At 28.6% G+C, this 16,342-nt stretch overlaps 2 protein-coding genes across 4 annotated transcripts in view; both read right to left on the reverse strand.

The window, feature by feature from the left end:
* The window catches only part of LOC107486033 (mogroside IE synthase), a 57,384-nt gene that overhangs the window by 19,959 nt on the left and 21,083 nt on the right, over nucleotides 1–16,342 (reverse strand). The window contains exon 1 of one of the 3 annotated variants that reach the window (XM_016106630.3): nucleotides 8,677–8,731. The exons of 1 other annotated variant lie outside the window; for it this stretch is intronic. The gene's annotated coding sequence lies outside the window, so the exon portion shown is untranslated. Of the gene's footprint in view, nucleotides 1–8,281; nucleotides 8,335–8,676; nucleotides 8,732–16,342 lie in introns of those variants that run through there. One more of the 3 variants, XM_052260309.1, reaches the window with a different exon arrangement.
* LOC107486032 (mogroside IE synthase-like) lies at nucleotides 6,651–8,713 on the reverse strand. Its single transcript, XM_016106570.3, has 2 exons — nucleotides 8,005–8,713; nucleotides 6,651–7,470 (listed from the first exon to the last, which is right to left on the reverse strand). The coding sequence occupies exons 1-2, from the start codon at nucleotides 8,641–8,643 to the stop codon at nucleotides 6,712–6,714; spliced, it is 1,398 nt and encodes a 465-aa protein (XP_015962056.1). The 5' UTR covers nucleotides 8,644–8,713; the 3' UTR covers nucleotides 6,651–6,711.

A 16,342-nucleotide genomic window follows, 5' to 3' on the forward strand; every position in this document is an offset into this window, starting at 1 on the left:
TTACACGTTTTCTTTTTTTTTAATTTTATAATTTTATTATTAAAATAGGATAGGGGTAGTTTAGGAATAAAACAAAAAATTTTATTGAAATGGACGATTTTAATACGAAAAAAAACATTAAGGACGACTTTAATGGCAAAATAACAAGAAGGACGAATTCGATTCTGGCACTAAACTTAAGGGACCAAAATCGTACTTACCCCTAATTTAAAACTAGATTTAACCTAATAAAATTATTTTAAAAATATTATTTATTAATTTACTAATTAGTTTTAAATAAATACTCTTACTTAAAATTAGAAATAATAAAATAATGTTTTTAGTTTATATAATTAGATTTAAAATTTCAATATTTAAATTAAATGAATAAATTTTTATTATTTTTAAATTTAAAATATCATAATTTTAATTTAATTAGTTTTAAAAAAAATAAAAGAGTAAAATATCGTTTTTCTCCCCAACGTTTTGGGTAAATCCTATTTGTATCCATATCGTTCAAATCGTCCTATTTGTATCCCTAACGTTTGTAAAAGTGATTCAATGTTATCTTGCTGTCAATTACACATCATGAACGCTTTAGTTTGAGTTTTAAAAATCTCTTCTTGAAGTTAGAATATAAATGTCTGGGATAGAATCGATGATCCACTCCGAAAAATAGCTCATCAAAAGTTGAAACTAATTTCTACAACATTTACATAATTCACTTTTCTAGTGATATAATTGAATCTAAACACAAATAGTTGGTATAATATTAAAATCGAACACATTTAAGTGAGACCTAATTGAGAATGAATACATCCAAATAAAAATAATTGAAAAATATAATCTGATTTGTTAGTATAATTGATAATAGAATAACATTAAATCACTTTTATAAATGTTAAGGATACAAATAAAACGATTTAAACGTTAGAGACACAAATAAAACTTACCTTAAACGTTAAAGATAAAAACGATATTTTACTCAAAATAAAATTTAAAATAAATATACTAAATTATAAATAATTTATTATTTAATTTTTAAAAAATCGAGAGGTTACCATCTCGATAAAACAAATACCTCTATCCACATTTCGTTCCATAAATTCTCATCTCATTTATACAAATTTTTCGAATTCCTATTAACTCCTTCTCACGGGTCACATATAATACCCGCGGTCATCGACTTCCGCTTAGTAATAGGAGTGTTTAGTATCTATTAGGAGTGTTCATAGCCTGATTTGATCCGATCTGCTCTAAAATTTTTAGGAATTAATTTGATATGATTTTATTTGATCTAAAATTGGATAAGATAGGGACGGAGCTAAGCTAATTATTTAGGGGAGGCGGTGTTATATTTTATATTACTATTTTTATTGATAAAATTAAAAAATATATATATATATATATAATCTCAATTAAAGTAAGACAATAATATATAAAAATTACCACTTACAGTTTTGTATCATGAAAAAGTTATTCGACGTTTTTTTCTATTTTTAAAATCATCTATAATTGAATTTGTGTCGAAAATAGCTGCTAATTCTTTTTCTATATAGATGACCAAGTTGTCTGCAAGAAATTCATCAGCTATTTTACTTCGGAGTCTTGTCTTAACAATTTTCATTGCTGAAAAAGCTCTTTCTGTTGTTGCTGTAGACACTGGTAGAGTCAAAACAAGACGTATTAATCTATCAACCATGTGATAAGCTCTTAATTTTTTTGTTTTTTCAACTTGTTGCACAATTCAGAAAGTGTACCAACGCCTTTCAAATGATTTGGTATATCATGCTGTTAATGTTGCAACTGAGATTTCAAAATATTTAGCTCATTAGAAGGAAAGTCAAGGGGATAAAACTTCTCTGCTAACTTGCTGATTTCTTCAATATTAAATGATTTGAAATTGTCCTTAGGATCCAAAGCACAACTCAAAGTCAAAAGCTCTATTGTTTGCTCATTAAATCTACTATTCAACTCTTGTATTTGAGAGTCAATTGTTGCCAAGAATACATCTATTCGATAATGATGCTCAACTGTCACACTTGGTTGACGAGATCGACCTCTTCCAAAAACATATTGTGCACTCATATTAGGGACTTCAATTTCATTTTTTTCACAAAAATCTTTAACATTTGCAAGAAAATTGCACCATCCACCATCTCTTAATTGTTGAAGAAGTAACTTTGATGTATAAACAATATGTATTGCATTAAGAATATCTTGAGATTGTTGTTGCAGTGCTTGGCAAAGAACATTAGTGATTCCCATAATCTCTTTCATCAAGTGCAAAGTGAAAACAAATTCAAATGACAATAATATTTTACTAACACCATAAGCATCACCTCTTTGTGCACAAGTTGTCCCGTCTTCAATGATATTATTGAGAACAATATTGGTAGCAGTAAACATTTTTACCAAACTGCAAATAGAATTAAAGTGAGAGCTCCATCGAGTATCCCCAGCTCTTTGTAAAGTGCTTATTTGATTCGCACCTTTGCCTGTTTCTAATTCATTTTGAGCAACCAAGTTTGCATTTTCAATTGCTTGAGTTTCTTGTAATTGATCATGTCTTTTTGAAGAAGCACTAACAATAGTGACAATAGAATTTAATTGCGTAAAAAATTCATGAATTTGAAGTACCTCTCTTGAAGCTGCCACCAATGCTAATTGTAACCTATGAGCAAAACAATGCACATAGTATGCTTGTGGAAAATCTTTAAGAAACAAAACTTGCAAACCATTCCACTCACCCCGCATGTTGCTAGCACCATCATACCCTTGACTCCTAATATTTTCAACTTGGAGATTATAATGAGAAAGGACAGAAATCAATTCTTTCTTTAAAGTTGTTGCACAAGTATCAGTGACATGCACAAGATCAAAAAATCTCTCTTTAACAAAACCATCCAGAGTAACAAATCTCAAAACAATGGCCATTTGCTCCTTTTTAGATTCATCTCTAGCTTCATCAACAATAATACAAAATTTGGCATCTCCAATCTCTTCTTTGATTGAATTTCTCACCTTAGTAGCAAGAATATGTAGAATTTTTTTTGGACATCATTTGAAGTATACTTAGCATTTTTTGGAGCATTTTTCAAAACATTCTTTTTCACTCTTTCATTGTAAGATCCCAAAAATTTCAACATTTCTAAAAAGTTACCTCTGTTGCTTGAACTTTGGCTTTCATCATGTCCTCTGTATGCACAACCTTGAAATGTCAACCATCTAATGCAATCTATAGATGCTCCTAGTCGAATTCGATTCTTTTCAATCTCTTCTGATGTTTGCTTATGAAGAAATCTGTCAATATGTTGTGATTGTTTCATCAAATCATCACATGATTTCAGCGCCTTATGATGGAATGAGTTAGGACCTTTGCCAATGTGATTCAAAAGAGCACATTCTTTTCCACTATTTACTTTCTTCCAATTCCTGAAACCATTCTCAATAAAAGCATTTGAACCCGTATTGATTGAAGATTCCTTAGCAAAAAGAAAGCACAGAAAATAATATATAGCATCATCTTCTATAGAATATTCTAACCAAGATGGAAACAATTTAAACCATGAAGCTTGAAAGCGACGATGACTTTTATCACCAGAAAATGGATAATTATCAATAATTGGTTGATTTGGTCCAACTTTAATATAAGTCCGACGGGTTTCATCTCTTTGATTTGGAGGAAACTTCCAAATTATTGGTCACATTTCAGGATCTCTTTCCAAACGAAAAACATCCAGTTGATTTGGAAGAAGTCGTGGACGCTTTGAGCTATTCAATGAAGAACTTGAAGTAATGAAATTTGATGACCCCTCAAGTATTGGAATAGTAATAGTAGAAGCATCTTCATTCTCTTGATCTTTTCTTTTAAAAAATGTATCAATGGTTTTGAACTTACTTATAATTCAAATGGCCAAATAAGTTCCTATAATTAAAATATATTTAGCGAAAAGTGTAAATTATAGTTTAAATCTTTATAAAATATAAAAATTATATTTCAATATAAAATAAAATATTAAAATTCAGAACAATAATACTAAGATTGTAGTATAAATAATATAAAATTACAATTAAATAGTTAACAAATAAAAAACTAAATATACAAATTAACATATAATAACATAAACTTAATTAACAAATAATAATAAATTAACTAATTAAGTAAATAACTAAATATATAAAAAAGAATAAAAATAGAACCTTTTTTGAGAAAGAGGAGTGAAAAATCACTTGTTAAACTACTATCTTTTTTTTTTTAATTTGCAAAAAACAAAAAAAATAAAAGTCAAAGAGGTAAAATTATAAAAGATAAGAAGATTAAAAAGATAAAAAAGAAGAAGAATAGAAAAAGTTGTTACCTGAAATTTTGGAAAGCCAAGACGGGAAGGGGAAGAGGGAGAGACTCGTATGCTGGGAAATAAAAAAAAGGGGATGGGGATTGCGGAATGATTGTACGTTGAGAATTAAAAAAAGGGATAGGGGTTGGGAAATAAAAAAATGAGATAAGAAATGGGCTATTGGGCTGAGTTTTTTTTAAGGAATTAAAGGGAGGGGGGTTTGGAAAAGATAGAACAAAAAGAGAGGGGGCTGGGAAATAAAGAAAGGGGGGACTAGATTAATTTTTTTTATTTTTAAATAAAAAACTAAAATTTTGGGGGGGGCCATTCCCCCCTTTTCTTCTATACCTGCGTCCTTGGGATAAGGGTCTCAAAAATAAATCTGATCATTATTTTGAGTTGGATTCGGGTCATAATTTAGGTAGTTCGAATTCAGTTTGGTGGTCCGATCATCGTACACAATTAATATTTTATGTTATTAGTGATGGATAATAGCTATTGTTATGTGAAATTTAAGTATTATTGTAAATTTTAATATTTTGTGTTGTTATTAGTCATTATAAGACTATAAATTAATATTTTATATTTAAAATACATAAGATTTTAGACTAATATATAATATTGTATTATTTGTATTGATTTAAATATTTGGTGTTATTAGACATTATTAGTATTGATTGTGGTTATGTTTTAATTTTAGGAAAGAGTTGGTTCTTGTTATATTTTTCTAAGTGAATTCTACCATGTCAAATAATGGTTGGAGTCTTGAAAATTTAGATTTTTCACATGCTAACTTATATAAGGGTAATGTTAACTGCCCAGTTTTCACTCGGTTTTTATCCGGTATAATCGTGGCCCGAAAGTGTATAGATTTCATCGGATTTAGGACCGAGTTCGAATCTAACAAATAGACCCGGTATATATTTCAGGTCGGATCTGTATTACATTAAATTCGATTTCACCCGACCCATAAACACCCCTAGTATCTATCTTTGCCATCTCTATTAAAAACATGCAAATCCGTAAATATTTAATGTTTTATTTATTTTAAAAAATTTATGCAAGAAATATATGTTGATCAAACAACAAAAGCATAGATTCACCTAATTGTCAAAACGTAACCAAATTGAATTCCTAACATTCTAACAACCATTTCTCTTCCTATATCGACAAAAAAAAAAATTGCACAGATCCACCTAATTGTCACAACCAAACTCATAACAATCAATTCCTATATCAGCGAGACTCCTTCAATTCTAAACGAATATGCAGGAGTAGAGTGGTATATAAACTCAAAAATGGACTTTGTGGATGCTAGTATGCAACTATATATTACGAGAAAATGTATTTTTTTTGTAACAAAGTATCCCAAGCAAAAGTTTTAAGAAATGAATCATGGAGTGAGAATACGCATGTGACTTCCTTGACCTGGGTAAAATAAGACCTGTAAAGGTATAAAGGGTATTTAGGTCAATTCCTTAAGGTAGTTGTTTATTTAGAGTATTTAGGTATAAAGGGTATTTAGGTCAATTCCTTAAATTTCAGGAGTGGAATATAGAATTTTTTTTATGTGAATACTATAATGAAGATTTTATAATTGTCTTGATGTAAAAATATTTTTTTTTATTCTTTGATGATAAATTGTATGGTTAGATTTTGATATTTATAAAAGTATTATCTTTGTTTAAAATGTGATTAAATAAATTTATCACATTTTAAATAAAGCATCTTTATAAAAAGATATTTTTACCATCTTCATTTGAGTAGTTACTTTTTATTTAGAGTGTGTAGTGTAAGAACAAAAAAAAAAAGAATTTCTCACTAGTTTACAAGACTATATATCATTAAATTCCTCAACATAATTAACTTAATTCACATTATAATTTAAAAAAATTAAATTGAGGTGTTAAATTTTTTAGTATTAAATTTTTGAGTAAACACTAAAACTAATTCTCAAGAAATTTGAAATTAGATACGTTGATTCCCAATAAATTTTTATTACATTGAAAATTTTTATAATTATATCTGTCTTACAAATGTTAAAATAAGCACACGATATAAATTATGATGTTACAATAATATAACAACAAAAAAATATTCAATTTGATCATTGAAATTACATTCGAGTCTCAATTTAGCCTTTAAGATTTTAATTGTCTTAATTTAGTTTCTAAACTTCTCAAATTTTAATCACGTTAGTCCCTGTAGTAGTTTCCATCACAGAGTCAAGTAAAAAATTTGAAGACTAATTTGAGACAATTAAAACTTTAAAAACTAAATTGAGACTCGAGTATAACTTCATGGATCAAATCGAGTATTATCTCATATAACAAACAAGCTATAGATTCATGCAAATACAATAAAGTAGGAAAAAAAAAGTAGAGCTTGTTGATTAGGAAGTAATTTCTAATTTAGGACATGTAACTTCTGAGGGAAAGAAGCTATTTACAAATTCTATCATGTTTCTATGGGAACTTCCACCACCACCATCACTAACTGCTCTGAGAACCAAAGATTTCCATTGCATGGCATTATTCTTCATCTCTTTTCCTTTCTCACACTCCATCATTTCCTTTATGCAATCCCTCAATGCTTCACTCTTCACAATCTTTTTCTCATCAATGGGAACTCTAATTCCCACTTTCCAAACATCAACCATATACTTTGCATTTGTGATTTGATCAGACCATTGTGGCACTACAATAGTTGGAACTCCTAAACTTAAAGTTTCCAATGTAGAGTTCCAACCACAATGTGTTACAAAACATGCCACAGATTCATGAGCTAGTACTTTCAATTGGGAGCACCATGTTACTACCAAACCCTTCTCTGATTTCTTTGCAAAATCTTTTGGAAGTTTAATCTCTTCAGAGGTTCTAACCACCCACAAAAAATAATGATTACTATTTCTTAGACCATATGCTATTTCTCTCATTTGTTCTTCATCAAGAGGAACCAAGCTCCCAAATGAGACATACACAACCGATCCATTTGGTTTATTGTCTAGCCATTCCATGCATTCTTCTTCACTCTTGAATGCTGCAGCTCCATAATCTTCATCATCTTTAATTCGTTTGTCCAAAAATACAGAGGGAATATTTGGTCCAATGGTTCTAAATTTTGGCCAAATTTTCATTGTCCAATCAGCCACCTAGAAACAAATTTTAGGAAGCAACTATTACATATTGAATTTGGAATTTGAAGAAAATAAAAGAAGAAAAATAAAATAATGAAAAAAATATAATTTATGCTATTATTAATGTAAAAAAACTAAAATTTATATAATGATTCCTTAGAGAGTAAAATAGAAGGCTTTAATAACCTTAATATTAATAAAATAAAATGATTTAAAATATTTTTTATTAATATCATAATAACATTTTTTTCAAAAGTTTAAATCGATAGAAAGAGACAATATAAATAGTTATATCTCTAACACTCTCTTTCAAATAAGAGTTTTTTTTTAGTTTACTTAATTTTTGTATAGATCTTTTTTTTCTTTTTGTCTTATGCTTTTTTTTTAACTTTTGGAGTTTATCAAAGATCAAATTTTAGACTTTTCGAACATAAAATTTTGATATAATATCATGATATCACTTTTTTTTTTAAATCTAAATTAATAGAAATAGATATCATAAATAGTTATTATATGTCTAAGCATTAATACATTAGTCTTATTGCTTACCTCCTTGTCCAGCTCATAAAATGAATTGCATAGGACCCAATCAGCTGTGTCAAGGTTGGAGAATTGACCCGTTGCCAAGCCAAGCACAGCCAAATCTTCATCATCATGACAATTGTTGAAGAAAGAAGGCATGTCAGAAAGTTGAAGTTTAGGCATAGAAGGAAGTGAAATTTCACTCTCAATGAGAGGAACCTTAATCTTTCCCAATTGAACATGATAATATATGCTATTCACAGCCGTATTTTGAGTGAAGTAAGAAGCACCTACTATGCCAAACCTTTTGGCAACATCTAATGCCCACGGCAACGCTGAATCATAGATAATGCAATCTATTGGGTTTCCCAATTTAGTAAGTTTTTCTATAAGATCAACAAGGGAGGGTGGGCCCACTTGCCAAAACCGGGCCAAATAGGCCTTAAAGGTTCCAGCTTCACCCAACCCACCATTGTAAAACCCATCAGAGATTGATTCAAGTGATATGTAAGGTGGCACATTTTGTAAGGTTTTGGAGTAAAAACATGTGGTGGCTAGTGTTACTTTCACCCCTTCATGTACCAAGAGCTTTGACAACTGAATCATGGGGTTTATGTGGCCTTGACCTGGGAATGATAACACCAAACAATGCGGTTTGATAGCCATGCTTTTTTCAGTAATGTGTATTTGAAATCAAACCTTTTCTCTTGCAATATCGGTTTAGGGGTGTTTTTGTGTTGAGTTGAGACTTGAAGGAGTTATTATTTATATATACTAGGTTAATTAATTTTCAACTGTTTTTTGCTAGGTAAACAAGAACTTTTGTAAACAATGTAAACAATAGATTTTAGAATTGACTCAATAAAATACAAAAATACTTCATTCTCAAATTAACTCCTAAACCTTAACATTAAGATAATTATCTGCACACTTAATGAATTGAATATCCAACTATTGTTAACTGTGCATGAGTAAATCAAATTAAAAGAAATAACCATCTAGTTAAAAATAATAAACATAATCACCTGCATACCTATTAAATTAAATATCTAACATATTTATTGTTCAAATTATTTAGTATTCTCATTGTCTACCTATACTTTTTCTTTCAAAAAACTTTATCGACTACACGCGATACTTTATTTGTAATTGTAAAATTAAAGAATATATTTACTTTTTTGTCGTTATTATTATTATTATTAGGGTAAAAAACGTATATGAGCCGAGGAGAGTTTAAAATTACCTAAATCAGCCAAATAAAATTCTGATACATCATTCTACCAAAGAACAAATTAATGTAATTCGAATCAATACAATTTGAATTAGATTTGTATGTAATTCGAATTGATATAATTCGAATTACTTGAAAGCATTGACAACACGTAATTCGAATCAATATGTCACGAATTATAAACTTAGAGTTCGAATTGTATCAATTCGAATTAGTAGGGAGACGTGCTTTGAAGGGAGTTCGAATCAAGTTGATTCGAATTACTCCCTTTTCGTAACAAATTCTAATAAATTTTTTTAATAAATTTATTTAAATTATACTACAAAAAATATTTTATTTTATGTAAAATAATTTAAAAAAATAGTTTAAAAAATGTTAGGAGTACTATAAAAATTTATAATGTTCTAATGACTTAGGTACTCAAATTTTAAATAAAGTACTCTACATAGTCAATAATAATTTAGAAATTAAAAAAAATATTTTATTCCATACAAAACAATTAAAAATATATTTTATTTATTTTTCCACACATATTTTCTGTCATTATATTGCCATTGGAATCCTCGTATATTTCTAATTTCTCAACCTAACCTTCACAAATTCTAACACAATCTTCATATAATTTTACTTGAGATATGTGTCTCATATTTTGTGATTTGTATAAGTGAGTCAATATATATAAATGGGTAATAGACGTATCAGTACAAGTTTTATTATTGACTAATGATAACTCTATTTATATTAATATAGAGAGTAAATCAAATAAATATTTAAATTATTGGTCTCTAAAATTTGAAAAAAATATTATTCTTTGTTATAAATATGTTTATTATATTTTTTTTAATTTTTAAAAGTTGTTTTACCAAACACAATTATATTACTTGTGCTTATTAAAAACTATTTTTAATGTGATTTTACCAAACGCAAGTGCTGTAGCTTTTAAAAAGTCGTCTTTTAAAAGACAGCTTTCATAAGCTACTCTTAAAAAGTAAAAGCTTTACCAAACCAAGCCTTATTCAAATTATACGAAAAGGGAGTAATTCGAATTATATCGTTTCGAATTACTACTAGTTTCAAAAATAGAGTAATTCGAATCAACTTGATTCGAACTCCCTTCAAAGCACGTCTCCCTACTAATTCGAATTGATACAATTCGAACTCTAAGTTTATAATTCGTGACATATTGATACGAATTACGCGTATCAATTCGAATTACATACAAATCTAATTCGAATTGTATTGATTCGAATTACATTAATTTGTTCTTTGGTAAAATGATGTATCGAAATTTTGTTTGGCTGATTTAGGTAATTTTAAACTCCCCTTGGCTTATATACGTTTTTTACCCTAAAATGAATTATTATAATCAACAATATAAATTTATCTTATTAATTTAGTTAGAAGTCAATTATATGGGGAATTGGACATTCTTAAAACGGATGGGAATAATGAATTTATATTAGTTAACAAGTGACTTATCAAGTATTTTTAAAATATTTATTATGATGTTAAATATTAAAAAATTTGTATTAAAAAATATTATTATACTTATCTTACACTCTTTACTAAATCAATATAATATCTCATATAATTCTTTTAATAAAACTAAAATTAAAAATATTTTATAAAAGCACTTGTATTTAAATAACTTGTGAAAAGATAAAATTAAAACTAGTGTGTTCAAAAATATTGAGAATTTTAAATTTACAAAAAAAAGAGAAAAACCTGATAAACGAACTAATTTGGTGCACGACATTCAATTTCAGCGACTGAAATGAGTCATTTGATGCAAAGTAAATGATAGATTTGGTGTATATGTAATGATGACAGTAGATGACACGTGGACAAACAACATTGTGATACATGGCATAACCATCCACGTCAGCATGCCACGTGTTTTTGGCCGACACATCATCATATTGTTACACGTGGTCAAACTATGAGGTGACATGTGTCACCAAAGGTCCACGACATCAAACCACGTTAGTGCGTCGTTAACGAAAAGCGAACTAGGGACTAATATGGTGCAATTTTTTCAATCTCAGAAACGTAATTGGTGTAATTGAAATTTCAGAGACAATTTTAATGCATAGCGTCAATCTTAGGGATCACTTTGAGAATTTGAAAATTTAGTCTATAAAATTATTTATTCTAAAAATTTAAGTCAGTTAGAGAGGAAACATAACCATTTTACATCTAACACAAGTTCATCACTATCATCAACGCTTATTCAATAATTATTTAGAAATAAAATTTCTTTAAAATATTAATTATAAATTTGGTATAGAAAAATAATGAGTGATGAATATTCTTTTTAAAAAAAAATTAACTAATAAGTGACAAAAGGCATATATTTGTTATGATAGAAGAGATACATGGATCTCTATTTATAACTTGAGCGGTTAACTTTTTCAATATTAAAGGAATCACTTTTCAAGACAAATTCAAATAAATGAAGTTTGAAAATGAAGGCTTGTTATATACTTATATGTATAAATAGGAGAAGTCATGCTTGAAATAATATACCACAACAACAACTAAATACTTTCCTCTCTTTTATATTCACACTACCACATATAATATTAGTAAATATATATAAATAATTTCTATTATATTAAGATAATAATATTTGTGAATATTAATATTAGAGTCTTCTGTTTATACATTTTTATTTTATATTTATTTCCTCTTTTTTATTTATTTATTTTACAAGACGTTATCAACACGAGACTCTGATCAAAATTTAAGAAGACTCAAGTAATAAATTTTTATTATGTCAAAACTCACTCATCTTGAATTTAATTCTCTTGATATATCTGGAAACAACTAATTATCATGGATATTAGATGGCAAAATTCATCTTGATTCAATGGATCTTGGAGATACCATTAAGGTTAAAATTAATGCATAGACTGCACCTCTTCTCCTGACGCTCGCCCTTATCCATGTCATTTCGAAACCTAGTGGACATAAGTCTTCCAGTAGCCTTCTTGCGCATGAGTGGGTTAGGACGAAGCCGTGTCACATACCACTCCGGCCAAAGCGCCTCATCTGATATCGATAGAAACTCCATCTCATATACTTTGAACCCAGCTTTCTGCATGTACATCGAAACATATTGCAGCGGCACAAGCGGCAAGCGCATGACGGAATGGGAAATGAAGATATTGGAAAAGGCTACAGTCACACATCTTCGCTGTGAGACGAACATGGAACGAACCTTGAGACGAACACTTGAAAGGCTCTAACTCCTCAATAACAAACACTGAAGCCCGTCTGTCATAGTGAGTAACACGCATCTTTGATATGCCCTCTCTGTTATTTTCAATGGCAGCCATCAGCCATTGGGAGAAATGATTTTCAGCCGCCATTTATGTCTGTGCCTCCTTGTATTTCGTGACGAACAACTACTGCAGCCTCTCGTAAGTGCATCGCACGATGACAGAAATCGGCAAGTACCGTGTATCCTTAAGCATTGCATTGATGCACTTTAAGAGATTCGTTGTCATGTGACCAAACCGGCGACCGCTATCGCAGTGTTGTAGCCATATTTCTTGTTGAACCTACCAACCCAATCTGTCATCTCTCGCGACAAACCTAAGGCATCTATGTATCACTCGTACGCAACCTTACTTGGACTATAAACAGTGTTTAGGAGGTATCGCTTTTCCTTGGAGGACTTGAAATTTTCTCTTGCATCGCGTCCAAATCCAATGTATGATAGTGACTTGGTACATCTGATAGCGCCAGAATCGAGTGGGGGCAGGCAAAACATAGCAGACCGCTGCATCAACCGGCATTTCTAATACAAACTCCTCATAATTATCATCTTCAGAAGAACCAATATCGTTGCTATCCGTAATATACTCCTTGTCAGAGTCTTCATCAGCCCCGTCCATGTCTTCCACTGGACTAGCAACATGAATCGGTAGTGATGCGAGAGGTGGGTCATCATGCACAAAGGTCGAGTGGACGGATCCACCGCCACCAACATCACCAACCTCTGCGAAAAGCTCCATCACTTGTTCCACCTTGATTCTCCCATGGATGTGAAACGTGAGGTGCACATGCTCGTCGCCATGGAGCCGAAACAGACGAAACCAAAAAACTCTGTTTCCCAACGGTGCTAGCAACTTATACCCCACTCTTCCGATCTCTTTTCTCCCTAAACCACCAAGTACTCAATATCATACTCTTTAATTCGGACAAGGAACTTACTTGTCAAGTGCACAACAGTAACGGATTATCACACTCAAATATCGCCCTGTTGTCATTGTTTCTCATACGATAATTGAGATACACATAGACAACCACATATCCGCTATTATTGAACATTTATTACTATCTTTTGGAAAAAAAACTGAAGAGAAGAAGATATAAAATGTATGTGGAGAATATCAAGAGTTGCACATCTTTTATAGCTGTTAAAAATTTGTCTTACTGTATTTTGTTTATAGTGCAAACGAGATATACACGGTAAACGAGATAAGAAATACGATGTATTTTTGTAATTATTTTACAAATTATTTATTTTAATAAGCAAAATATTTTTTATTTATTTAAAAAAATGATATATTTCAAAGAACAATCACGAAGAATCACAAATTATGTTGAATTTTTTTTGTGTTGATAACTCTTTTTATTTTATTTTTAAAGTTATTTTATGTTAAAAAAATTCTTTTGAATAAGAATTTTAGTTTTTTTTGTTATAAAAATTTTGAAATTATATTATAAAATTATTTATTACCAAACTTTAAACTAATAAAAGTAAATATATAAATAATTATATTTATAACACCGACACACTTTGTTACGTTGCGTTTACTTTTCACGAGTTTTGGATATAATATTACATGATAAAATTTTAAAATTAGTGACATAATAAGTTAAAAGAAGCTAAGCCTCCGTCGTCATTAGAATCTATTACCGTTAACGTTATTTTCTTTTATCAGTTTATTTTTTTTAAAAGTAATACCATGATACATATTAAAATTTTATATTTAAAATGTCTAGAATTTATTTTTAGTAAACTTTAAAAGTTAAAAAAATAGTATAAGACAAATAAAAAAATTTATACAAAAATTAAATAAATTAAAAAAATTCTTAAAAAAATATTTTTTATTATTTTTTTAATTGTTTAATAAAATATTATCTCTCACTTTATATTCTTTATGCAAGACCAAAAGAAAATATGTTATCTCCTGCTCTCAATTGTTTGGTAAACCATTCATATGATTTTTTTATTAGTTTAAATTTTTTTAAAAAATAATATCATAACAATTTATTTATTAGAATGATTATTATCGAGTGCTTAAAGAAAATTATGATAAAATTTGAAAAATTACCATGTGTTCATAACATGCGGTGAAAAAAAAAAGAAAATAATCATAAAGATCTATTTTATACTTAAATTTTATTCTAGAAATGATATATAAATCAAATCTAAATACCTTTGGATGCTTTAGTAAAAATTTTATTTTTCGATTGTACGAAGACTCTAGTTATGTGTATCCACACTAAGACTAATTTTTTTTGTCAACTCCTTGACTAATGGACATCTTATCTAAATTGAGAAATCTCTTATATCTTTGCACCCATAAAATTCTTCTTAAAAAATTAGGCTCACATACGTTTATGTGTGTAGAGGTAAAGGAACAAAACATTTGTATGTTTTTATTCCATCTCTTTCCTCTACTCTCGGCATACATATATATAGTATGAGATTTGATACTGATTTTGAATTTGAATCTCAATTTAAATTTAAATCATATCTTATTATTTTAAATAAACTTAAATCTTTCAAATTTATGAATCATATCATAACTCAATTTAAAACAGAATTAATTAGGATTTCATCCAAATTTAAAAATAGAATAACTAATTATTCTCAAATCTTATTTAATATTCTCAATTATTATATTATTATTATATTTTTAGTGCTAGCAAATGATACAATAATATTTCATTTAAATTAATATAATTATTTATTTCATCAAATTAAAATAATAATTAAATAATTCTATAGCAAAGATTAGAACACTCGTTAGTGTGTGACCCCATAGATTTAATACTAAGCGGGTAGTAAATTAATCATATTAAATTTACTAATCAAGGTTGGCGTCTAGCAACACTCCTCAATGACCCAATAGTATGAAGTAATATATTTTTACTAAAAATTTGAGAAGAACAAAGTATAATTTCTTCTATCTTTTCAACTCTTGGTTAACCCTTAGGCTATGTTTCGTTGGAAGAAAAGAAATAGAGAGAAATAAAATAGAAAGGAAAGAAAAGAAATTGAGTAATTTTTTATTTTTCTTAGATGTATTTGGATGGAAGGAAAAAAAGAAGAAAAGAAATGTTATAAAAAGACAATTTTACCCTTATATTATAAAAGATATTGAAAAAAATAAAGGGGTAATATTGGAAGTAAAAAGAGAATTAGTTTTCTCTCTATTTTCTTTCCAATATTGGAGAGAAAAAAAATTGGTGAGTTCCACCAATTTTTTTCCATCTCTTTTTCTTTCTCTCCCATTTCTCTTCTCAACCAAACAATGAAAAATAATAATAATTTTTCCTTTTCATTTTCTTTCCTCCATTTTCTTTCCTTCCATTTTTCCTTCAAACAAACATAGCATTAGAGTATGGTTTAATTGTCAAATTCTAACTTATTCTCATTATTATAATGAATTGTGAATGACTTAAAAAATTTCTTTCTTCATTCATTCAATCTTCTTGGCCAAAGTTTTATTCATCTCAGTCATTATAGTCATAGAGTTCAAACTCTTTAACAAGAGTTAACGGATTCTTTATTGACTAATCATTAATTCTACAAGTATTTAAATCATATCCAATGTCCATTCAACTAGCACACTAGGATATTAAGTGTCCACAATTAAAGTATAATAAATACATTATTAATTACTATGATAATCGCAAGTAAAAGAAATTTTATTACAATGTTTATCTTGAGAATATCCTATTAACAAATATGCGGTAATTATAACCATTAGAAATTCTCAAAGTGAGTCAGTTCAGTAGTCATATCTCTATATGCACCACTATATACATAATTTAATAAATTAGATCTATTAATTTCATCCAATGAAGACCATTTTATATATATATATATATATA

The sequence above is a fragment of the Arachis duranensis genome, chromosome 4, assembly GCF_000817695.3.
Source record: "Arachis duranensis cultivar V14167 chromosome 4, aradu.V14167.gnm2.J7QH, whole genome shotgun sequence".
In the NCBI taxonomy this organism is placed as follows: Eukaryota; Viridiplantae; Streptophyta; class Magnoliopsida; order Fabales; family Fabaceae; genus Arachis; species Arachis duranensis.

Bases quoted from the DNA above. Each gene is read 5' to 3' on its own strand.
- LOC107486032 (XM_016106570.3), bottom strand. From the start codon at position 8,643: ATGGCTATCAAACCGCATTGTTTGGTGTTATCATTCCCAGGTCAAGGC. The intron at 7,471-8,004 runs GTAAGCAATAAG...ATTTGTTTCTAG, and splicing joins TTTATGAGCTGGACAAGGAG to GTGGCTGATTGGACAATGAA.